General features: G+C 43.7%; 1 protein-coding gene across 4 annotated transcripts in view; it reads right to left on the reverse strand.

The window, feature by feature from the left end:
• The window catches only part of Mcc (MCC regulator of WNT signaling pathway), a 406,401-nt gene that overhangs the window by 53,903 nt on the left and 327,012 nt on the right, over positions 1-25,486 (reverse strand). For all 4 annotated transcript variants that reach the window (XM_003473179.5, XM_063230937.1, XM_063230938.1 and 1 more), the window contains 3 exons: positions 20,278-20,420; positions 4,094-4,257; positions 2,047-2,253 (listed from right to left, as the gene is read on the reverse strand). In XM_003473179.5, coding sequence (XP_003473227.3) covers positions 2,047-2,253; positions 4,094-4,257; positions 20,278-20,420 — 514 coding nt within the window. The remainder of the gene's footprint in view (positions 1-2,046; positions 2,254-4,093; positions 4,258-20,277; positions 20,421-25,486) is intronic.

Raw genomic sequence — 25,486 nt, forward strand, 5'->3', positions numbered from 1 at the left:
CGACCCTGCAGGTTAGGGCTTAGACCTACCATCATCCTTATTGTCCGACTATGTTCTGAGTATTATCTAATTCTTCTGCATTGGGTGTTTTTATTATTCACACTCCATGGCAAAGTAAACTGAGGCACACAGAGGTTAGGTAACTTGCCAATGACTCATGATGACTTTGCTGGTCAGTTCAGACCATGACCCCACAATGTGTGACACCAGAGCCTTGATAACATAAGTAAATAAATATTCTCATATTATTCAAACACCCACCTCCCCACCTCACATAGAGAGTGAACTCAGGACCTCTGCATTAAGCTACAGTTTTGAACACTTTTTATTACATTTTTTTAAATGTTATTTTGATGGAAGCAGCAGTGCTACACTTCACCAAGCTGTGAAGTTGCCCGGTCTAGGCTCAAACATGTGATTTTCCTGTCTCAGCCTCCCAGGATGCTGGGTTTATAGGTGTACGTTACTAGCCTTGAGATTATTATGGTTTTTCTTAGTGTCTTCCAGTGTTGGAGACCTCTAGGTATGGGGAAAACCTTGGGGGGTGGGTATTACTGGCTTTTTGCTTGTACAATGCAAGGGTTGTTCTGTGCTTTAGTAACCCAAGTTAGAAAGGAAATTAATTCAAAACCACAATATATAATTACACTTAAGATCAACATTTTCTTTACAAAAACATTCCCCACCAGAATGCACACAACTAGGAGTAAGCACCTAGCTAATGGGCATGTGAGTCACCCAGCTCAGGGAAGGAACCCGGAAACAACTGGCAGTGTGGGCCTGTGCTGACGCAGTCTCAGCTGGTTCTCCCTGGAAAGTCTTTGCTGACTGGAATGATTTACACCTGCTGATGCGCGTATGCAGAATCTATCTGATAGAGCTAGAAACTGAAAATATGCTTACACATGTTGGAAAGGGAAAAGTGTTCAGATACGAACAGAGGATGCTGGCCCTGTAATTATATTAGTCATAAAAGAACACACCTGAGAGCGTTCAAAAATAGTAATTTCATCCATATTCATGAATAATGACAACAAAGAATACTTGCACGTGGATTACAAAAATCAAATGATAGACACATGCTGACCTTGCTGAAGGACAAGCTATGTCAAGGTGTGCCTTAGAGGTTAGGGAGAAACAGGTTGATGGTGAAGATTGGTAAGACCTTCTAGAGGTAGTTTTCCTCCTTCTAATTCAACCCTGCGCAACACTACTGGTTAGAGCATGCCTGGAGAGCAACCTAATATTGTCTAGATTGAGAAGAAGAATAAAATAGGTCTTGTAATTCAAAGTGAAGTTCAGAGGGCATCACAGTATTTCTAATTGAAGAATTCATTGCTTCACCACCAGTCCAATACAGATCAAATTCACACGACAGAAGTACTGTAGGTCTGTCTCTCTAGAAAACTGAGTGCTTTTACCAGTTCTGCCAAACGTTTCTATGCTGAAACATGAGTTCTTCCAATAACTGATGTGTCCTAACCAAAGTAGCTGTAACTAGTGCAGGTTCTGAGGTAAGTACAAGGAGTCACACACATGTGCACATGCACACACACGTACAAAGACACAATTATTTCACATACACAATTATTTTAACTTTAATAAGTGTGTGCTAGAATAGATGGTATCTTCCATCAGATACAGTATAAATAAGAGAGAGTAGGTACTATAAAGTTAAAGAAAATGTTGCAGAAAAATATTGAAAGGGGGAAAATTCTATATATTTTTAAAATATAAAAATATTAGGCTACCTTAAAAAAACAGCATGCTAATTATCTTTGGGGCCACCATACATACTTGGAAGAATAGTTTAGAATCACTGCCCTGATAAAATTTTACTATTACTTAGATTTAAGATTCCAGAGAAAACTGGTTTTAAACTATTTCCTCTACACCTTAGCACCTTGAAACTACTTTGAAGAACAACTTCGTGATGAGAAAGGTCCAGTAATCAAGGAGGACTCTTTGAAATGCTCAAGGTTGCCCTGGCTGTGCATGCCTGGTTCTCTCAGCCCCGCACCCACGAAGGCCTGGCAGGATGCTCACCCTCCTCCGCAGCCGGTCCCGCTCCTCGCGGATGGCGTTCATGGTGGCCTTGGTCCGGTTCAGCTCCTCCTCCTTACTGCACAGCATGGCAGTCAGGCTCTCATTCTCTTCCCTCAGCCCAGCCAGCTCCTTCTCCCACCGAGACCGCTCTTCCGCCAGGTTTGGGTACAAGTCCCGGCCGAGCACTCCCTCAATTTCTTCAACTGTCTGCAAAACATGGTCACACAGAAAAGCTGGGTTAGTTCCCAGGGAGCCTGGGGACAGGAAGCACAAGGTGTGCAGGGTAGGAGACACAGAAAGGGGCCCTCACAGCCATGTCATTGCAGGTGGTGATTATGCCTAGGGATGCCCTGCAAACTGTCCTCTCCCCAGTTTGAGATGAGGCATTCTTTTATGCCCCAATCACACTGTGTCACCCAGCCAGTCCCCACAGAAAGGAAACACAGTCCCCTCCTGGGCTTTCAGTCTGTGCGTGGGCCCAGTTGCCATGTTCTCACAAACGTTTCTCTCCTTCACTTGAGTTCCACACATGCAGGCAGCAGGGCAGTCAGTGATCCTGACGACGCAGTGACAAGCAAGCTGCACACAATGTCTAATTTGAAGTTTCCTAAATTACAGGCCTCCCATGTGCCAACTCAGCAATAAGCATTTCTCACGCTTAGCATCACATCAGAATTCAGATGGTGTGAATGAGGTTCACTCCCAAGATGTATGCAAAAGCCAAAAATAAACCTCAGGGACACAGAAAAGGGGAAACTCACTGTGGAGGCTTCTCAAGACAGCAGGGATTTAATAAGATAGTTGTGAACTAAAAAAAAGAGAATGCTGTATTTGGAAAGTTCCTAAAAATTCATTTGCAACAGTATTAATAGAGAGGAAAAATGCATAAAAAATTAAGAAAAAAACAGAAAGAACCTATTCTGCTTGTTCTCAGAAACTATCACTCATGTGTTGACTTTCACAAAAAAAAAAAAAAGCATAAACTGGCTGATGTCTGAGCAGGAGGGAGGGGAAGGCTGTGGATGGAGGGAACAGAGAGAGGCAATGAGAAACACAGGCTCAAGCGCTGTACTACAGACAGGAGGGTGTCACGCTCAGACGGTCACAGCAGTTCCTGGTTCCCTGATGAACAGTTACTCAAATCTTGCTGCCAGTTTCTCTATGCTGTGCTGGGTCCTCTTCACAAATTCAAGATTCTGATCCTACTTGGCTTCTCTCCAGGTTCTATGTGCCTTGCTAGTTAGCAGAAATCCTTGTCTTTTTCTTTCACTCAATGTGCAGGCAGAGGCTACGACCCAAGTTGACATTGCAATAAAAAATGGGACCTAGGAGACTCCAGAGAAAGAAGAGCAGGGTCTGCTCCCCCACCCAGACCACATTCTGTACGCATGTGCAGATGAGACGAGCACAGGCGGGAATGCATCTGTGTTACCAATGTGTATCACCATGGTTTACCCTCAGCCACTGCAGCTCTTTTGGGAAATCCAGGATTCCTATGACAGAAACTTGGGCCTAGATCACTCTTGAGCATAAGATGCCCCCAGACTTTGGAGTTAGGCCTAGATCACTAAGCTATGGTAAAGTAATAGAAAGACGCCTGAGGTACAGGAACAATAGCACCTTGTCTCAGGATGAGTGCATGCAGATGCAGCAAATCCCAGCACCTGGTTCTTCCTTAGCAGTAAGCTGAGAGCACATCAAAGACATGACTGAGCCCTGCTGCCCTTGCCAGGGATGAGATGACTCAGGCCCTGAACCTTCTGCACTGTTAGCAAAAGTGGACTGATAACTCATGCAATTGTATTCTAAAGAGCTTAGAGTTCTAATGAACATCCAATGAATTGTCCTTTTTAGACAGAGCCAGTGATCCTGACCATTAATAGAATGCCTTTTTCTAAAGAAAATCAGCCCAAAATAAATTTATGGAGCCTCTGCTCCTACCTATCAGGCCAATCTAAGTGCTGGTTTCATAGTAACCCTCACCCACACCAGTTATCCAAGAGGAGTTGTAACCTCAGAGAGTGAGCAGCGGCACAGGAAGGCTGACCTTGATAGCCAGGTCGCAGTGCTCACTCGCCGTGGTAAGTTGCTCAATGTGCCGGTCCACCTCCGCCACAGAGAGGCTGCAGCTGCTCTTCTTCCTGCCACAGACCACACTCTCCAGCCCCGTCAGCACCCTCTGCAGTTCCGAGTTCAGGTCACTGCAGTTATCTGTAAGTGAATGAGAACAAAATGTGTTACTAAGCAGGTGGGCCGGCAATGCACATTCTCCATTTCCCTCACCAGAAGGGACTCATTTCATGTGAAACGGAACAGCAATGGAGCTTGACATTTCCAAGTCCAACCTTGTCCTGCTTCATCTCACAGGCTGCTGACACTGCCTCTGAGGCTTGCAGCCAAGGTAAAGCTGTTTATTAAGGAGTTTTGGACTTTGCTCATTTTCCAGAGAGCTGTACCATTCTGAATTCTCTTGCCTATCACTCCAAGGCAGCTATATCTAGAGTTTTTTAAAAGCAAATCAAAGAAATACCCCAAACAGGGCCCACAGGCACTTCAGAAGCCTTCTGGTAAACCTTTCCACTTAGCCACTCTGACCAGCACTAACTCCAAGGTTTCAGCTAAGAGTCTATCAAAACTTTACTAACAAAAAAATCTCAAAATTAGAAGAGAATTGTGCCTTTGGAACAAAATAGAGACTATTCTTACCCTCAAAAAGCTTACAATATGGGGTTCCATATACAATCCCATTTGAATTCAATCTGTGTTCTATCACAGAAAAAATAACTTCTAACCAATTCTATATTATTCTCCATGGTAAGGTCTTAAAATCAATTCTAATAACTTGATCTTGCTTAACAGTATTGATTACTTTTTAACTGCTGGACATCTAGGGACTGATGAAGGAAGGAAAATTAATTATAATTGCAACATGAGCTAGGAATATTATGGAAGGTAATTCTGGGAAAATAAAACCTCTTAGATTTCTTAACCTGCTTCTTAGGATTATACATAGTACTCCATCACTAACTACTGCGGCAACACAAGTACGGACTGTGTGCCATGTCTCTTCCTACATCCAAGCTGATTCCTGCAGGAAGAAGCTAAGGACCTTGTTTCCCCTCGTCTCACATGTTGCATGCACTAAAATGATTGGCTGCTTTTGGTGCTCATTTTTGGAAGATTTCAAAAACAATGCTTAGCATTACATAAGGAGAGTATTTCTTAGGATACATTAATCAACCTCATTTTGCCACTCAGACCTGTAAGCTGTCTAAATCTATGGAGAAAACCAACCTGAAGCTTTGTACAATCAAGGCACACAATTATTCTCCGTAGCTCTCCAATGTCCTCCCAGATTTCTTCTCTATGAATGGTGTCACCACTTGCTTAATCAGTTCAACTTTGATGCAATCCTGACACTTTTTGCCTCACATCCTAAATCCAATCCATCTTCTGAGCACAAACTCCAATGTTTAAGAAGAAACTGATCTCTTCCGACCATTTCCACTGATACTACTCTGCCACCATCATTTATCAAATGTATCACTGTAACAAAGCTCCTTCCTTCACTGTTCATATATGGCAGTCAAAGTAAGCCTTTTCAACACACAGATCTGGTCATACTACTTTTCTAGCCTGACTTTCCCAGCAGCTTCCCACTGTCACTCAGTTAAAGTCCAAACTCCTTACCAGGATTCTGTAAAACTGCATGACTGAAACTTTCTCAATCCAAGCAGCATGATGAGATTCTCTGGGGAGCTTTTATAAAATGCAATAACCAGGCCCCAGCCTGGGCCAATTAATTCGCAATCTCTGGAGGTGGGGCCTGGATGCTAGAGTTTTCTTCTAAGTTTCTCAGATAATGTTCAGCACAGTCAGGGTGTGAAACACTGCTCTGGCCTTGACCTCATCTATTCTGTATTCTTGTGTTCCTGGATGCTCTGTTCATGCTTTTGGCTTCTCTCTTTCCTGGAAAGTGTCAAATTCTGATCCGTCCCAGAGGTTCTTTCTCTCTTGGCAGTTTCCTCTGCCTGGAATGACTTCCATTCATCACACAGCTCTCAGACAGGGTTCCAGCTCCTTCCTCGGCCCATTACCCTATTTTCTTCATGACAGTTAATGCTATCTGATCTGAATTAAGAGTTGTATTCTCTCCACTACTAAATGTAAGTTGCACTTAAGAATGATCTGTGATCTTTCTCATCATTGTATCTCCAAAGTAGAATATTGTAGGTAATCAAAAATTACTTTTATGTGAGCAAATAAACACATTACTATCCATTTAAGAAAGCAAGACTAGAAGCACAGACTGTCAATAGCAGTATTTTTTCAGTTTTTTGAGACAGTGCCTTGGTATGTAGTTCATGCTGGCCTTGAACTCACTAATGTAGCCCAGGCTGGCCTTGAACTCAGGATAATCCTCCTATCTTAGTGATCTTCCTGTCTCAGGCTCCTAAGTGCTGAGATTACAGCACTCAGTTCCACCACTCATGGATAATGGCATTTTTGACATTAATTATGCTTTTCGTCCTTGTAATGGACCACACCTGAGTTGCTACCATCATAGGTAATTGGAAGATATATCATGACAACAGTGACACACTCCCCACTGCAGAGTTCTCTGGACATAGACAGCAGGCATACATCATGGATATGAGGTGAAGGGACCCAAATGAGGAGCAGCATGCCCCGGTGACCACAGAGACCAGCCTCTGAAACCTCACCTTCAGGTGCAGGTTTCCTGGTATCCTGAGCTGGATACCAGGTGTTTACACTAGGTGCTTAGGAAAGGGAATGGGGATGAACAGTGCCTCTATTCAGCCTTCCGCACTGATGTACCTAGCACAGGTCTATCTGCACAGGTGTACTGGAAGTTTCTGCTCAAGGACTGACAACAAGGCAGATTTCTGAAGATGCTGGCCACAGGAAAGAGAAGAAAGGACTACAGAGCTGACCATTACATCTCTCTTATTCTAAAATTGGTTGCAAAGCCCCAGCCTCAGTCTGGAAGCAGAGCACAACCCCAAGGGCTTCACAGATGTACTGGGTGAATCCTGAAGCCCCTCTCTTAGCTATCCACCTGCCTGGGAAAGCACTCTGGAACACCCATGGGTGGAGGATGGAGAATCAGGAGGATAAAGGGATATTTAGCTTAACAACAGACTGGGAAGAGTTCATTAGCATCTGTCCTCTGTCCCAGGATGGGTACCAACGTTTTCTTTAGTATCAGGCTGCTGATAGTATAAGGATACACACTGGGTGATAAACTCCATAGACCACTGAGCGATAAACCCCACAGACCACAGCTATTGTCCACAAAACTCTGCACTCTGATTTCACAAACTGTTGACACTTCGCTGTCCTTTGCCACTGCTCCCTGTTTGGAGCCTTTTGGAAGGACAAGGTGGCCAGCCTGGCAGAAGCAGGTATCCTGGGTCCCTGCTGAGGTGCTTTATAAGGGACCACTCCCTCACCACCATGCACCCATCAAGACTCTTCAGAGTCTGTGACACAGTCTCCTAAATGTACACTTAAAATAAACTCCCACCTTCTTGCTTTGCCCACAATGCCTTGCAGAACCTGGCCTTTGCAGAGACTGGCCTTCAACATACAAACTAAGTCAGCTGGAATTTCTACAAAAGATAAGTGGTACAGCTAGAGGGAATGAGGTAAGCCAAGACAAGATGGAGTGCTCCAGATGGTGGAAGAGTTGCAACAGTGAGGTGCAATCTCAGTAACTTTGGATCTTGAAACAGGATCAGCACCTTTGACAGTTTAGAAAAGGCTTTCACACACACTGTCACATTCCATTCCACTGCATTCAGTTCCATTTCATTCCTTTCCATTAGAAAGGCAGGCAAGCCTTACCCAGCAGGAGATGTCTGAACCTGGAGACACTGGTTATTTAACCAATGCCACATGGTAAGTGGCAGTAGATGGAACTAGTGATGGCCTTTTATGGTCAGGGCTATTTTAACTACACCACTGCAAGCTGGAACAAAGATCTCTCATGCAAGCATAAGCCATCACACTGCATTCCTACCAACAGTCATTGTTTCCCAAAAGAGCCAACAGAGGAACAGAAATCAGTATTAAATGAGAAACTTAACCTGAGGAGACTGTAAACATAAGGATATGCACTATAATTCCTAAAACAACCACTGAATATGCTAAAAGGAATGTCAAAAGCCAACAGACAAATTAAAATGAAATTCTAAGACAATCAGTTAAATATGAAGAAAGAAAAAATAATTTAAAAATCAGAAGGAACAAATAGCAGAATTACAGTGCATATCCTTATCTTTAGAGAGTCCCTTAGAGGTTTCAGTCCATGGTCACTTGGCTTTGTTGTTTTAAGGCCTGTGATGAGGCAGAGCTTCATGGTGGGGCAAAGCTGCTCACCTGACAGTCAGGAAGCAGACCCAGCAAGCAGGCTGAGTGGAGGAGTGGGGCTGGGGACAAGGGAGAGTCCACAAGGGCACAACTCCAGGACACACACCCTGCAACAAGGCCCTGTCACTTTCCAATATGCTATTAAATTAGAAATCCATCAACAGATTGGCCCACTGAGGAAATCAGAGCCCTCATGATTCATTCACTTTCTAAAAGTTCCACCTTTGAATATTACTGCCTTGGGGACCAAATCTTCGATACATAAACTTTCAGGGACTATTTCAGATCCAAAGCATAAAATTAACACTATCCCATAAAAAATATCGAAGTGAACTTTAACAATTAAGATGTACCATGCGTGCACAAAGGTGGGGGGATAACAAGAACCACAAGCAATGACATGCTGGTGAGGATGTAGAGACAATGGAACCTTGTTGCTGGTGGGAATTTGAAACAGTGCAGATATGTGGGCAACATTTGTTCCTTAAAACACACACACACACACACACACACACACACACATGTATGGTGGGCTGGGGACACAGCACAGTGGTAGAGCATGTGCTTAGTAAATACTGTATGATGGCCTGGCTCCAATTTCTAGCATCGCACAGAAAAACAAATGAGGATAAAACGTTAAACACTGAATTGTCATAGGGTCCTGCAATTCTATTCTTAAACAGGTAGCTATAAGAAATGAAAGCAGAGACTCCCAGAAACCCTTGTACACAAATATTCATAGCAGCATTTTTCACATCAGTAGAAACACAGAAACAACCCAAGTGTCAATGACAAATGAATAGGTAAACTAAATATGACAGACACATACAAGAACTGGATTTAAGAAGGAATGAAATTCTGTCACACGCTACATCTTGTATGCACCTTAAAAACATTACGGTGAGCAAAACATGCCAGACTCATAAGGAGAGATATTGTATGGCTCTACTTTTATGAGCTATCTAGAATATGAAAATGTGTGAAGACAGGAGTAGAGGTTGCAGGGTGGTGAGGGGAGCATTCAATGGTTGCACAGTTTATGTTAGAGAGGATGAAAATGTTCTGGAAACAGTGGTGATGATTGTACAACACTATGGATGCACTCAATGTCCCTGAATACTTCACTTAAAAATATGTATCAAAAACATGTATAACATATATATATATATATATATAACATATATATATATATTTATATATACACATCTATCTATATCTATATAATACCACATATAATATATATCTATATAATACATGTGCTAGGGTGAGTAAAACAAGATAAAAGCCAACAGGCACAGATAAATAGAAAAACATAGCCTACTAGAAAGACATACATTCAGAAAGACCCGAGCAACTATTGCTTATTTTAAAATGTTTCTGAGAGCAAGAGACCAGAGGAAAGAGGTGGAGGTGGAGGAAACCTCAAGAGCCAGGGAAGTTGCTGACCTTCCAGACTCCACCTGGCAAGCAGGGAAACAAGGCCGGGAGGCCACCGCCTCCCTCAGCTTTCCAGGGCTTTTCCTGCCAAAGGCCACAGCTCTGCTCTTCATGCATGAGACAGGGAACAACTCTCTCTAGCAAATGCATGTTCCTTTAACAGGTTCTTTACATCACACTTTTTTCCAAAGAAGAACCACAAGAACTTTTTAGCAAACAACAAATGGCAGCGTTGTGGGGCTGTGACTATGGAATCAAACGAGAACTAACACAGCCAGTGGTGTCGGCTCTTTCATTGAGCCCAGAGCTCCTTGGCAGCTAGGTTCCACTTTCACAAGAAAGACAAGGCATTTCTGGCAATAAATGCTTACAGAATGTAAGCATGTAGGGCTTCATATGTGGCATGAAGTCATACGACTGGTACTCGGCTGGTTTCACACATATGCAGATGTCATATGGTTTCTTCTTAAACTAAGTTTCAATTAAAGTAAAAGAAGAGAACTGTAAAGTACAGCTTAGCAGTAATTCTGAGAAGGGCAAAACTCACATAATCCAGGCCTTCAGGCTTCAACTGGTCTAATTTGCCAAAAAGAGCAAATGGGACACAGAAGAATAAGTGGGCTGGACCTCTCCTGACTAGAGGATGCCAGCTCGCCACCTGCAGCCAGAGGTGCGCCCGCACATCTGGCAGGGTTACAGTGTCTGAATGACCACTCTTTATTTTTAAAAAGAGACTCTGATGAATTGTCACCATTTAAAAGTCATTAGAATTTATGGCTATTCTTGTAAAATCTGAATGTCTAGCAGCATCTCATACCACAGCATCTGCCAGGAGAGCAGCAGCTGATGCATGCAGACTCAATGTACCCACCTGCTCCACAGCCTGGTGCTTCCTGCACGGCCGCCCACTGCCCACCTCTGACGGGGTCTGCAGCTTCTCCCATGCACAGCCCTCTCTCCTGTGTGCAACTTTTCCCTGTGAGACTTCTGATAGGAGATGGAGAACAGACTGCTTTGTGCCGTATCTTTCTAATGAGAACCTATAGCCTTAGGTTTCTATGTTGCTATTTGAGGGAGACCCACACATTCTGAAAGTCTGGAAAGCTAATAAGAGGGTTTTCGTGGCCATGAAAACTAAGGAGCCTCACCAGCATTCTTCTCCAGTTCAATATATCCTAGCAAGCAAATCTGCTTTTCTTCTTTCTCTCTCAGGATCATCTAGGCCTTTGCCTAAAAGTGACACCATAAACTACATCAGAATTGACTCTGAATAAGGTGTTAAAAGCTGCTTTCTTCTTTTTACTCCTACCCTGGGAAAAAACACCCAAGTCCACACACACACACAAAAACCATCCAGCTAGATGAAGTAGACATTGAAAACATTCCCCTCATCGTCCTGATTCTAACAGCTCAGTTTTTACAGGTAAATCTGCTCTAAAATATAATTCCAGATTGAAAAAGTACATACTTCTGAACTCAGCATTTTCTTCTTAGTGAGTGATGAGATAGCCACCTGGTCTGGAAGCCCTTCATTCTTTTTTCCCTATAGATCCTTATTAAGCTTTGCCTTGAAATCCCATTTTCCAGGAAGCATTTGATCCAGGTCTCACACTTCCCATAATCACTTAGTAACCAACACACTAACTAAACTAATTCTAGCCCCTGAGGACAATGACTTCATTCATTGACATGTTCCTAGAGTCTTCTGACTCTGGGCCTGGAGCAACACAGTGGATGAATGGAAATAAAAGATTTCCTATAAAGTCAACTTCTAGAAGTATCAAGTTTTTGTTACCTACCTGTTAATCAAGCATCATCAAATTTACGATATATAAAATAATATACCACACCTTACTAAAAAGGCTGAAAGCTTTCAATCAGGAGCCCTAAGATAGGAAGGTTCCAGGGGAATATGAGGTATCACGCACAGTGGACTTTAGCTAAGCTAACTCACAGAAGTGGCTGTAGGTCAAACTGACATTAGGGTCCTCTTAGCCAGGCTTGGAGCTAATGTCTATAATCCCAGCTCCTCAGCAAGCTGAAGCAGGAGAGTTGCAAGTTCAATCCCTGAACTTTCCTCTGCTGGATAAAGTTATCCTCTACCCTTCAATTCAGGACATGGCCAAAAGGTAGACAGATTTGTTGCCAGATTTAACAGTTGGTCTCTAGTCCAGTTCTCAATAAACTTCCATCTGAAACCTCATGAACTTCACCTTTACTATCTGCATCCCAGCAGCATTTTGGTCTTCTCAGCACAGACCAGGATCATCCCTCAGGCTCTGCATATAGAATTGTAGGCTTTGTCTATCCTGTATCTCCAAACTTTCCTAAACCAGTTTCAAAGGCTTCTGAACCACACAGTCACAGTAACAGCACTATTTCTAGTGCTAATTTTCTGTATCAGTCAGCTTTTTAGTGTTGAGACACAATACCCGATACCCACAATTTAAAAGAAGTTTATTTGGCTCACAGTTGCGAGGATTCAGTCCATGGAAAGTGACTCTGGGGCAGGAACATCATGGCAGTAGAAGGTCAAGATGGAACAAAGCGACTCAGCTCATGGAATCCAGAAATAAAGCAGGGAACAGTACCAAAGAGGAAGTGGCCAAAAACCACATCCTGTATAGTACTGAAGATCACACCTGCATGACCCACCTAGAAACACCCAGAAGTGTGCTAATCCCCTCCCTTAAAGATGGTGAGTTTTTTACAGTTTTCAATAATAGCCAGCTGTAGCAGGCATGCCATAGGTTCCCAAGAAATCAAGTTAACAATTAAGCTTAACCATCACACTTGGCTTAGGAAAACAATTACACACAAATATAAATGGGGAAGGAAGAAAGAAAGAGAAAGGGGAGGATATGCATGCAGTAAAACATTAAAAATTGGTTAACCTAGGCAAATGGTTTATGGGGGTCCACTTTATAAATTCTGTAAATGTCAAGTTTCCCAAAATAAAAAGTTGGAGGACAGGGAACAAATACCTAGGCAAGAAGCCCTGCCACAGCATAGATACGTATCAGTCTCAGTTTCATTCAGAGACTGCTATGAGGCTGGATATCTCAGTGCAGCTCCCAGAGAAGAGTACTCCCCTGCCCATGCACCTGCCATCAGCAGACAGCATCTCTGAGAATCCAGGCACGTCAGGTGGTATCCAGAGAGGAGAGGGCTGCCACACCTGACTTCTGTATTGCTTTTCTCAAAAAAAATGAGGGTACACATTCATGACTTCTATTTTCATAAAATCTTACCAGCCTGAGATTTGTTTTCATTTTGTTGTTGTCATCTTAGATTTCTAACAGTTAGTTTCGGTGAACAGCAAACTTGGTCATAAATCTGAAAGCCTTAAGAAAGATCATGTTAACATCAACTGCCATAAAGCTGTGCTTGAGGGCATACAACCCAACTGCCCTTAGTGTCCAAGCCAGGACCTCTCAGTCTATTCTGCCACAAACCATGGGGGCATCCAGCCTCCGGTACAAAAGTTCTGGTACCAACATCTAGAAAACAACCCTTTGGCAACACATGCATAAAAAGGGTCCAAATTTACACATCATCATTTTATGTGATTACTGAGCACTGAATTGGCAAGGCTTTAAAATAAGAGAATCTCCAGCACTGCAGAGACAGGGTGGCAATCTGCAATGAAAAACACCAACCAGGTCTTCTGAGAAGTAATCCTGAAGGCACTGTTGGAGGCATGTGTAGGAGATAAACTCTAGCCTCCTCATGTTATGACATGCTCTTCAACCTCACCTGACCACACTCTCCCAAGACCAAAAGGTCCAAATATCCTCTCAGTGCCTGAACTGCCCAGGTCAGCCCAAGCACCTCTGTTCATATGGGTTATCTCTAGTCCCTGGGAGCAAACAGCATGGGTGCACAGTGGGGTGACCTTCAGTACTTACGCCTGGCCTTTTGGCTCTCCTGGAACAGGACTGGGAGGACTGCTGAGCTACCAAGGGGCGGGGAATACGAGCTCTCCACATCTCAAAGTTGGAAATAACAAAATACTTCCTCGTACTGACCAAGCTCACCGTGGTGGCTGGGGTCTCAGGAATGCCAGCAAGGGCTCAGACTTCTTTTCCATTCCAGACTAAACAGGGTTTTGAGGCTGGTCTAGAAGCTAACACTCCTCTATAATGCCAGTCTTAAGGAAAAATAGATTATGAGTTTCAGTGAACCAAAAACCAAATCGACCTTATTATACAGGGTCTGTTTAGAAGATAAGTACCGCTTATACTGCAAGAGGAATTCACAAATCGCAAAGGCAGTGGGAGCTCATTTGGCATCTGCAGTGAATCAATGCCTTTCCATTTCTACCCCAAGTCTTCACTGAAAAACTACTGAACAGTATAAAGTGTCAGAAATAATCACAACCTACGTGCAGCAATGACCTTTCCTGCTCTCAGTCCTGGTTATTCTGAGGAAAGTTCTGGAATTTCTGGAATGATTTGTGGTGGCTTCTTCAGTCACTCATCTCTGCTCAGGTTCAGACAGCACTCACTGGATCAGGGTCAGGTCTCTGGGTGAAAATACAGTCACTTCAAGGAGTCCCTCAATGAATCCAGGTTCAACGTTTTGCCTTGAGCTGTGTGTAATGGTGCATGCCTGTAACCCTCATTCTGGGAAGCAGAGGCAGAAGGATCTCATGTTCCAGCCCAGCCTGAGCAACTTAGCAACTAAGCAAGACTCTGCTTCAAAATAAAAAAGGACTAGGGATATAGCTCAATGACAAGGCCCTGGATTCAATCCTAAGTATCACACAAAGGAAAAAAAAAAGTTTTTCCCTGAGCCTGGTTCTCAGGCTTGACCCACATCATGAACCTCTAGGAAGAGATCAAGGTGCCCAAGTACAGGAAGGAGAAGAAGGGGGCTGGGCGGAAGGACCACAAAGGGCTCAGCTTGTTACATAGATGATTTGGGATACCAGTTTCCATCCGGTGTGACGTTTCTATCCTGGGGGCTGCTTCCAAATTCTGTGCTGGAGAATGGAAAACCTAGCCTTCATCCTACCAGAAGGCCAGTCTTCTCCAGAGCCACTGCCCAGCCATTTTTTAATGGCTTTCCAAGTCTGCAAAAACTGTTTGGATGACGCTGGGCAGCTCTTCCCTGCGCTGACCCTGTCTCCTTACTCTGAGAAGCTCCCTGACACTGCTAAACATTTTTCCTGAGGCCATTAAGCCTCATCAGCCACCAAGCCAGGAAAAATCTGGCTTTAACATTAAACATATTTCATAGTCACACTGTGCCAAAAAGCCAGGTTTCATGTATAAATTCTGCCTTGGTTGATCTCCAAAAACGACTCACACTGGGGAAAATTCTATCTAAATGAGCGCACCAGCAAGTAAGGTATCCTTTCAACCCTGAAGGGTGTAACACTTTAACATTCTTAAATTGTGGAGCAACCAAAAATTCTCACCAAAAAGCCAGAGGGATCTCAAGATACCACAGCAGTGCCACTCACAATCCACGTGATCAGGCATTTTGTTTGTTTTATAGGCAGCTGCTCAGAGAAGCTTTGAAGATCCATTAACAGAGCTGGGAAACGAGCCTGCTGGAGAGGACACACGTGATGGGGAGAGCCTGTGCACACACGTCTGCTTGCCTCTACTGCGACACCCAGAATCATGTGGTCTGAATGTGCTGTCCCTTTTGGAGAGAGCTGCAGGATCCTGTCTAATTACAAAATTTCCGCAATTAGGCCAGGTGCTTGTGATCACACAGCTGTTCCGGAAATTCCCCCATCAGCACTAGAGACCTCAAAGGATGGCAGCAAGCATATGACAGCAACCAGAGTCTGTCTTACCTTCTACACATGAGAAAGAAAAGCAAAGCCATCCACGGGACACAGCACAGCAACAAAACCACTGCCCAGCTGGGCAACTTTGGACAAGTGACTAAACTCTGAACTCAGCTCTCTGGCTAAGACTTCAAGGTTCTCCTACAAGGTAGGGGATTAACATTAGCTGTTACATTCAGCCTCTCTTTGTAACTGTCTCTAGATTGAGGCAGCGCCATATTCTAAGCCATGACTCCTACTGCAGTTTTGTCCATTTAAGCCCCAAGTGACTGTGTGATCGGGTTTGAAACAGGAAATGTCTTGTTTTAAGATGCAGTGGGCTACGAACTTCTATCCTTTATTCAAGCACCTGAGTCACAGCACTTTTACACTGCCCATGTACTCCTCTAGACCATGAGAAGAGGGACCAGGAGCTGGCTTACTGAACGAGCAGCCAGGTACCACATGAGGTTTGAAAACAAAAGAAGTGCTTTTTGATGAAGTGAATGGACTAAACTTGCTCCTGTTATCTTTGGAGATCAGCAAATACACTGCATCAAACTTTGCATATAACATCCAGCTCAAAAAACCCCTAGGTTACTAATGCAAGTTTGCAAATAGAGCAACCGTAATGAAATGGATGCTTTTTAATGATTTCCTATGATGGTGTTTATATTTGGAAGCCTTTTTCCCTACTGAAGCACTTTAATTGGAAAATGGCAAAGCCAGCCAGTTCCGATTAGCAAACACTGATGGCATTGTGCTGTAGCAATAGTGAATGTCTCCGAGTTCTCCACCGGTGCCTGCCCTCTGTGGGGACGGGGGTGACCTTTCTCTACCCAGAGCAGCCCCACTCCTCCGTCACCGGCACTGTACACATTTAGCCTTCAGATTTCTTCTCGGCTGAGACTTCTGGGAAGTGGGCTCATACCCAAGGACACCATCAGACATGCTGTGGCCTCTCACATGGGCCTGACCCCACTGTGGGTCTCCCTGCCGACCTGTCAGTGTCAGCCAAAGAACTGTGGCTCTAAGACGATTCTGGTGCCTATTCAGGTATTTCAGTGTGTCCCCTGTGCAGGTACTGTAGGATGGTGGTCCAGGTCACTAAGTCCCTCCAGCACACCGCTTGCAATCTAGCCTAAGAAACACAGACTGGTAATCGGTAAAGCACTAGTATACTCATGTACACACACAGACACACGGTTTCCTCAGTAGAGCTAAGTGGAATGAAGGGAACAAGTGTAAAAGACTGACACTGCAGTTGCAGGAAGGGGCACTAGAAAGGTCTGGGGAGGAGACGGTGGAGTAAGGGAGTGGCAAGTACACACAGCAGGACGGAGCACTCCACGTAGAACCACAGCCCATGCAGAGCTGAGGAGCCGGAGGAGTTACCGGCTGGCGTGACACCAAGAGAGAAGGCCAAGAGCAAGAAAACAAACATGGAGACTGGGAGAGGATGAGCCTAAAAGCAGGAGCCCAGGGCCTGAGGATCCTGCAGGCCATAGTGAGGAGCCGGGATGTTGCCCAGGTTTAAGCGGGGAGAATGTGGGAGTACGGCCACCTGGCAGCAAATTCTGTCCTATGTCCTAATACCTAACACTGCACCCAATGAGTTCTCCAAACAGGTGAATAAAGCTTTTCAGGTAGACAGAGCACATGTGCTGGCCCTAGGGAGAGGCACCAAGGCTTCCATAGTTCAGTCTTGCCAGGAAAGACACCATCACTAGTTACAATTTACGAATTTTTACATAAGTGACAGAATGGAAAGAAATGACTTGAAGTGAAAGACAGGAAAACGAAGCCGCCCCATTGTGCACACAGGAGGATGTAGGTGGCTACCAGGAAGGATCAGTGTGTAGACACCGAGCAGCGTCAGGAGCTCCAGGAGCCCCACAAAAAAGAAGCCCATTCACGTGGGTTTATCCCTTCATCTCTCAAGCTTATTTAATGACAAAACAGTTCAGATCACTTACTGATTCCATAAAGTAGAATCTGAGAGAAACAAATGGAAGACCAGTGCAGGGATGACCCTCCACAGCATCTGGGAACTCGTTCCAGGAGCTTGGAGCTGCTGGGATTGGAGACTGACAGGGGTGGTATGACTGAAGCATGAGGCCTTTTGGCACAGGGATAGGCTGGTGGGTGGTGGCATTGTGTATGGCTTAACATAAAGTCTAGAGTTTCAGTTCAGGTGAGTTGCAGGAAGCCAGTTTCAGCCTAAATCAAACTAACCTGAGCTCAAAGCTTGGCCCTTACACAGGGGCCTGGGGTCTTTACTCTCCAAGAGGTTCTGTCTGGCTGAAGCTGCGTATCAATCAGCGCATAGCTCTCACTGACTCTGGTACAGGTAGATCTATCTTCCCGGGCCTTTGCAGCAATCCAGCCTGCTGACCACCTCTTCCTTAGGAGGGCCTTCTCTACCCTAATGGCTTAAAACCAGGACTCCCTGTATCCCCATTTTCTCCCTCATCTTTGGCTGTCTGATTGACTGCTTCATTCATCTATTCAAACAGGATGTATAAATATATACCACATGCCAGGCCCTGCCATGTGCTCTGGAAATGAACTAGATCAAACAACTATTCTGTCCAAGAGTTTAACCAGAGGGGCAGATAAGTACACATAATTTAGAATTTCAGTGTGACATAAGAAGGGAAAAGGTGGGACAGCCCAGCACTCAACACAGGCAGGGCTTTATGAGGAGGCACATGGGGCATCACTGCCAGAGCCCCAAGTGTCAGCTGTCTGTCCATCAACTTCCATGGCTTCCTCACCACATGCAAATAAGCTCTGGCCTCCTAGCTGGTTTTCTTCACTCCAAAACACTCTCTTGACCTTTTACCTAAATATTCACTGCCTTCTGAAGCATCTCCATCCAGGTATTTCAAGACTCTTCAGAGTCCTGCCCAACAAAGCCCCTATCTACCCTCCTACTCTCACCTAGTGAAACAAAAGTAAACGAGACTCAAAGCCAAACCACCTAATCCTTTCTCCCTCCACTCCCATACTGGTGAGGCCCTGTCATCCACCCCACTGTGCAAGCCAGGCTCTTCTGGGGCACTCACAAGCACATCTCTGCCTCCGCCCTGTTCTTAGCAAATCTTGCCAACTGTGTATCTTTTCCACATCTACATTCTTTTCTAAATTAAATTTCAACTGCCACCACCCTAGTCCTAGCAGCAACTGTGTCCATTTAGGCTTCTGCACTGCTGTTCTAGCTAGTGTCCCTACTGTTCACTTTTGATCAGTGGGGTTCTCTCTCCAAATTAAGAGCTGAGTTGATCCTTATAGGTGAGAGGGGTGTGAAGAGAGATTAAGACAGTCTTATTCCTTCCCCCACTATTAAAATCTTGTTGGTCTTCGAATAAAGGCCAGGTTCTCTAACACAGTCTGTAAGACTCGGGGTGACCTGGATACTGCCGACTTCTCAGCCTCCTCCATCACACTGCAATGGTTTTTCACCTCCTCTAATACATCAGGTCCCTTCACTGGATACCTCTCCTTTACCTTTAATTACACTGATCCTCTGGATCTTAGATCACATGTCACTTGCCAAAAGCAGCCTTCCTTGAACCCTGGACCAAATCAAATTCCTCTGACACATGTTCATGGTAGCACATTTAATGATACTATCACACGTACACAGGGTTAGAATTAAATATAAAATGTATGACAGTTGTTTAAAATATCACTCCCAATGAAATGTTAACTTCCATGAAAACTCACTGTGCTCACTTTCCTCTGGTTCTTCTATCTCCTCTCTACATGTGACCATTTTCTAAGACACACTGTGCCTCCCTCTTTGGACTCCATATCCTCTCAACTACACGGATCACTTCAGCTCCCATGATGCCAAAGCCTCCTCCAACTCTCTCCAAATGTCCAGGCAGGCATTTCCAAGCAGACCAGAATCTTGCAACATTGTTAAGACATTTCACTGGCAACTTACTGCATACACATATACAACAATAAGTTTCATAATACTGTTATGTTTTTCCATTTGTTTTCATTTCTAAAATTTTTTAAGTCTTTTTTTATAACTTCAAGACCCAACAGAGGGTCACACCCTGAAGTTTAAGACACAATATACCACATATTTCCATATGGATATTTCTCTACAACCTCAAACATACTATGATTATTTCTCAACTTGTTTTTCAACTAAACTTCCTTACCAAAGATTATGATTATCCTCTTAGTCACTTAGGATCAACATGCTGAAGTTATCTTGGAGTCTTCCTTCTTACCCAATGTTGCTAAAGCTACCAGAGCTCCGCCAATGCAGAGGGTTAATGCTGTTCCACCTTTCCACGCCCACTATCACAGCCCAGACATGACTGCAAACTTGGAACCCTGCAACAGCATTTTTAATTGGTTTCCTGCTCCCAGACTTTTCACAGAGGTGATATATGCTCCAATCTCAGTATTGCCAGGGCAGAATGCCAATTCAGCTCTTCAGTTCCACTCTGACCAAGTAGTGAGTAAGGGACCCAAATGGATATGCTTTCTCCCACTCACAAACTCCTGGAATAATTCATTTCAACTCAAACTGGCCTTCTACACTGATCAAGTGAAGAAAGCAAAACTTGGGCTTAGAGCTGGCGACAGACACTCACCCATATCCGCAGTGACCATAGTGGACTGGTTTTCGGGGATGGAGAGGGAGGTCTGGTCTTGGTCCATGCTGCGAGAGTCCTCATTGACCTCATGCTGGCTCTGGCTGAGCTCTGATCGAAGTTCAGAGTATTCATCTTCCTCCCTAAGGAAAAAAGACAGTCAGCCAGCATTGGCCCAGAATGCAAGACAATCCCTAGAGATTATGTTTTTTGAAGATGAGACAGAGATATTCAGAAGGAAAACTGGTAGATGTTTCAACCCACTCACAGAGGCCAGGGTTCCCTTGGGGCTGAACAGATGGTCACATCTATGGGAAGCCAGTATGTGAAAGTGAACATGTGTCTCTGTGGCCAATGCGTATACCGCGCAAGATTCATCTATCAGGTAACAAGAAACTTCTCCCCTTCAAAGACTACTTGAAGAAACTGTATTTCTCCACTCCCTCAGATTCCAAGATTTTAAAAAGTGACCACTACCAATTAGGTTACAGTAAGAAAAATCATTAAAGAGTCTACTGACTAGCAATAATGCACCCATCATCTGGGCAATCCCACGGCATGTGGCTTCCTTCTTGGAAGAGGATACAGGGAGGTGTTAAGGTGGGAGCTACTAAGAAACCAACACAAGTCGATCAAACTGGACAGCACATCTAAGAAATACCATACTTACTGACCCTGAAGAGAGTAGAGTTAGGAGGCAGGGAAAGAGGATGGGAAAGAAGAGAAACGGAAACAATGGGTAACAATACCACTCAATGCCCATTTCCTCCCATTTGCATCTGCTAGCAGGAAGGCGACACAGAAATGCAGCCACATTTCATCTGTACCTGCATCCTCTCCTCAGTCCTGCATGAACCCTGCAACCTTTGGTCTCTGAACTGTACTATTAACGAGTTGAGAAAGTTCAGAACTGTTGTACGGATTTCAAAGCACACACATTGCCCCCTCACATACCACCACAGTCACCATGCACATAATGGATACAGGTAGGAAAAAAGCAAAAGTAACTCTCAGTCATTGATGTTACAAGTAAGCCAGAATATCATCCTGGATTTACTTGTGAAGTGCAAAGTCCACTGGGTCTGCTGAATTCCCAGGAGAGGATGTGTGAAGGAAGAGATTTATGTGAGGAGGTCTACTTTCTTGGGTTTTGAGGAGACCAAGATGCTGAGTGGTCACGGGGCCTTGGGAGAGAGATTTCTGTGTCACAGAAATTTAAGACCTCTCCAAAGTGCTTGATTCTCTACAGAAATCAACATTCTCTCAGGAAAACACTTCAGTTGCTTTATAAATGAATCCCTGCTTTATAACATACTTATATTCAGAAAACCAGAAAGATTTTAAACAAATAGGAAGCCGCCAGTCATGAAATATATGAATTAAAATGGGAGTGGTAAAGGAGAAAAAGGTTAATGTTCTATAACTACATTAATTATTAGACATATGCAGAAGTCAACAATAATTTGGTTTAGGAGAGAAAACAATTAAAAAGTACTCTCAGAAGGAGTCTTTTTGGTCTAAAGGGTAATTGTTTGTGCAGGGACATGTCAGCTCTCCTTCCAGTCAGCACTTAAGATCCTGATTTAGTTAACAAGCGACTTTGTGTATGATGAGTAAATTATCTTTACTGCATGACCAATGTATTCAGCTTCAGTGTAGCTGAGGCCTTTTTATAGCTAAGAAAGTGAGTGATAAATGCTGCTGTTCTTTCTCTGGTACAAATGACATTTGTGAAAATTTTTAACAGCCACCTTAAACCTTTCTGATTGGGCAGATTCCAAAACATACAGTTTCTGCTAAATATCCTGCTTTGTACTAAATGACTTCTAAGGATTACTAGAATGGACTTCATGAAGAAGTGAACAGGGAAGACGCAGAAGAAGGGTCAGCGCACAGGAGGAAGGTGATACCCCATTAGCAATGTGATCACAGGCATGAGGCTCTTGGTATCATGAAATGCAAATTAGGGACATTCATTCAATGCATATGAGGACCAAGACAAGGAAAAGACAACAAAGCTGGCTGGAGTCTGTATTGTAGGAGACAAAAATATTATGACCAATTCTAACCTACCAGAGGTGCTGGGGGTGGATACAGGAGCAGCAGCACCTGGGGACAGTGATCAGGGAATTCTTCCCTGAGGGAAGAAACACTCCAGGGAGGGAGAAACACTCCAGATGAGTCTGCAGTAAAATTCAGGTGGGCCACAAGGGTGGAAGAACACATGCGAAGGCCAGGAGGAGCTTTGTGTTTCTTGGTGAGGAGCTACCAAACAGGCACAGGACAGGAGCCTGGAGCGGGACTTGGGCTACTCACTAAGAGGGCAGTTTTGATCAAAAGGAGAATGTACTGTACAGTATGAAACAAGTAATCAGAGTTCGACTGTAGAAATAAATTCAGCGGAAGGAAGGAATGTAACTAAGGTCCTGTGTGGAAACAGATACAATAGAGGGAAAAGCGTGGAGTCTCTGTGTCCTGGACCCCAGGAAAGGGTTAACCCGAGCACACTGCTGCTGAAGTAGGAGACCAGGGCATGGGAACAGGGCTGGAGCAATTGGGCAAGACCAGCCAACTGGAGAGATTTGCTAACCACCTGGGCCTGCCACAAGATCAAGCTGAGCCCTGCATTCAGTGCCAATCTTCTGCCATGAGACCAAGTCAGGCTTAGCATCTGACACCAATCTTCTAGCACACAATTAAGTGGGACCACCTGGATAACCATCAAAGCGGCAATAAAAAGACGGCAGGCGCTGACTTTGTGCATCACCCTCTCATTTTCTGCAGTGATCCATTCTGCTTGCAGGGCATTACCTTCTCTTGTCTCCCTGAGTATTTCTTTTGTCTTTCGTTTCCTTTTCTCATTTTTGCCCTAAAATAAACAGCAGTTTTTCATATTCGCGATTGGAGACCTGACCAATTCACTGAACAGGACACTGAGAACCTGGTGCTCACGATTCCAGCTGATACCAATCCCTAGTAAAAGTTCTTCTGTGGTAACCATAACACCCATTCTGAAACAGTAACAACACAGGCAAAGAAAGGAAATAGTAATCAAGAGATGGAAAGCTATCTTGCACAAATATCAGAAAAAGTTCTCCGGCATAAGTAACAGAAAGGAGCCTACAGTTAGAAGATGTGGGCAGCCCTATTGTTTCTCACACCAGTTGAAAAGAAGCAAAGGAACAAAAAACCATGAAGCTGCATCTTTATCATCACCCACCAGCATCTTTCTGGAAAGAGTTTGCAACCTGACAACAGGAAATACGACAGAAACAAAATTTATCTGGGCCCTCTGTAAACTGACAATTTGTGGTTGCAGTGTACATAGTAGATTCCTGATGGGGTTTTATCATTCAGAAGCACTCGTCCAGCACGGGCAATGGAATAGGTCAGAAATACTCTGGTGGCCCAGGGAGGTTTTTCAAACGTAATGATTTTGAGTTGTACATCCAAAGCTGCTCTGCACAGACCCTGAGTCACCTACTGGGAAGGGAACTTGCTGTGAACACGGCATCAGCTTCTCAAGATGACTTTACTGGTCCTCTCCTTTTGGTGTATATATTGCAACTCCTATCACGGGGTAAATATCCCCTAAAAATATCTACTGCTAACTTTGATGACTGAAAAGAGGAAAATGTGAAAACAAAATATCCAAACAGTTGCCACATAAGACACAAAAAACAAAAGCCAAGACAAACTGATGAATGTTGATAATTATATTCTGTCCTGGACTTTGCATAATAATGGGATCACAAAGTTCTCAAGTGTCTTTCTCTGACTCACAGGATTCTAAATGTACCTGACTTCATCACTTGTAAGCATCTGTGAAGTGCCTCCAAGCTGCTTTATTTAAGCACTGTTTCAGCTTGTTTAAACAGAAAAAAATTTTCCTACACAGGCAGACATTAGACTGTGCGCACACCTCTGTAATGACCAACAGTGGCAGAAAAGTCACAGCTGGCAGCTAGGAAGGGATCTGAACGACCTATTAAGCCAGGATCAATACTTTTATTTTAAATACAGAAAATCAAAACTAACACAACAATATGCAACTAGCTAGTAGTAGAACAATCTAACTCCTAAGTTTTGTATCAATGAAACAACAGTAATATTATGGCCTAGGGAAACGATGTGTTATTACTTTTGCAAAGATTCCTTCTTATTGGGTAGGAGGAGTACAATGATCTAAGCTAAAAAAGGAAAAGTTAATGGAAGCATCATTCTTGTCATGCTTTCCAGACTTAGGCTGAAGTACTATGGAGTCAGCAACTCTTAAACAAAATGTCACATCACTGAGCATCCTCAGATGTCCTTCATTTGAGGATGCACATCATGTCTTTTTATTGGGTTGTAATGAATTGGGAAGACAAGTCAGTTGGTTATGTCTGTCCATCTTAACAGCTGTCAGTCAACTGTGGTTAGTGAACCCAGCATACTTGACCAAGTACAGTTTAGTCTGAACTACATTGTGTTTCTTACAGCTATATACAGACTTGTACTGAAATGGCTAAGCTTACTTTAATGAAGTAAGTAATATTTTAGATATAGACAGGAAATATATTCCTTCCAGGTCTCATAAAAAACTATCACAGGAAGCAAGGAAGGAGTAAAGTATACATTTTTCCTTCTGTTCTGCCTCCACTTATTCTCCCACAAAGCACAAAGCAGAGACAGCAAACCTTTCAGAGCTTTCAATAATAGTCAGCTGCAGCTCGCAGGTCGTGGGTTCACCACCACTGGCATACAGCAAAGTCAGACTCATCTGCAAATCTTCTGATGAAAAAGCGAGCAAATGAGATTTTGAAATTCTCTTCTAAGGCTGTATTAATCCATCCTTGTCATAATAAGATCTGATAAAAGATCCCCACACAAGAAGTTGAAAAAACTGAATGAGAGTTTATGCATATCATAGAAGGAAAAGGCAGGAAGAAATATGACTTTTCTTTCTTGGTTTTATTTTTATTTCATTATATTTTACTTGTAAGGCCATAACAATCGGAATGACATGTTTTGCTGAAAGATAAAGAGTCTTTGATTATACTGTGTTTGAGAACACAGCACACGGGGTCAAACTGTAATTCAAAAACCAATAGAAAAACCAGGCTCCTGCATTGCTCTGAAAGCTTAGGCATCAGACAGACTCCAGGTACGATGCTATCTGATGGGACACTGTCCCATCTGCTGCCACTCCACTGAAAGGTTCTGAGGA

This window comes from Cavia porcellus, unplaced genomic scaffold, assembly GCF_034190915.1.
Source record: "Cavia porcellus strain 051 isolate PalLab524CR breed Dunkin Hartley unplaced genomic scaffold, mCavPor4.1 scaffold_19, whole genome shotgun sequence".
Taxonomy (NCBI): Eukaryota; Metazoa; Chordata; class Mammalia; order Rodentia; family Caviidae; genus Cavia; species Cavia porcellus.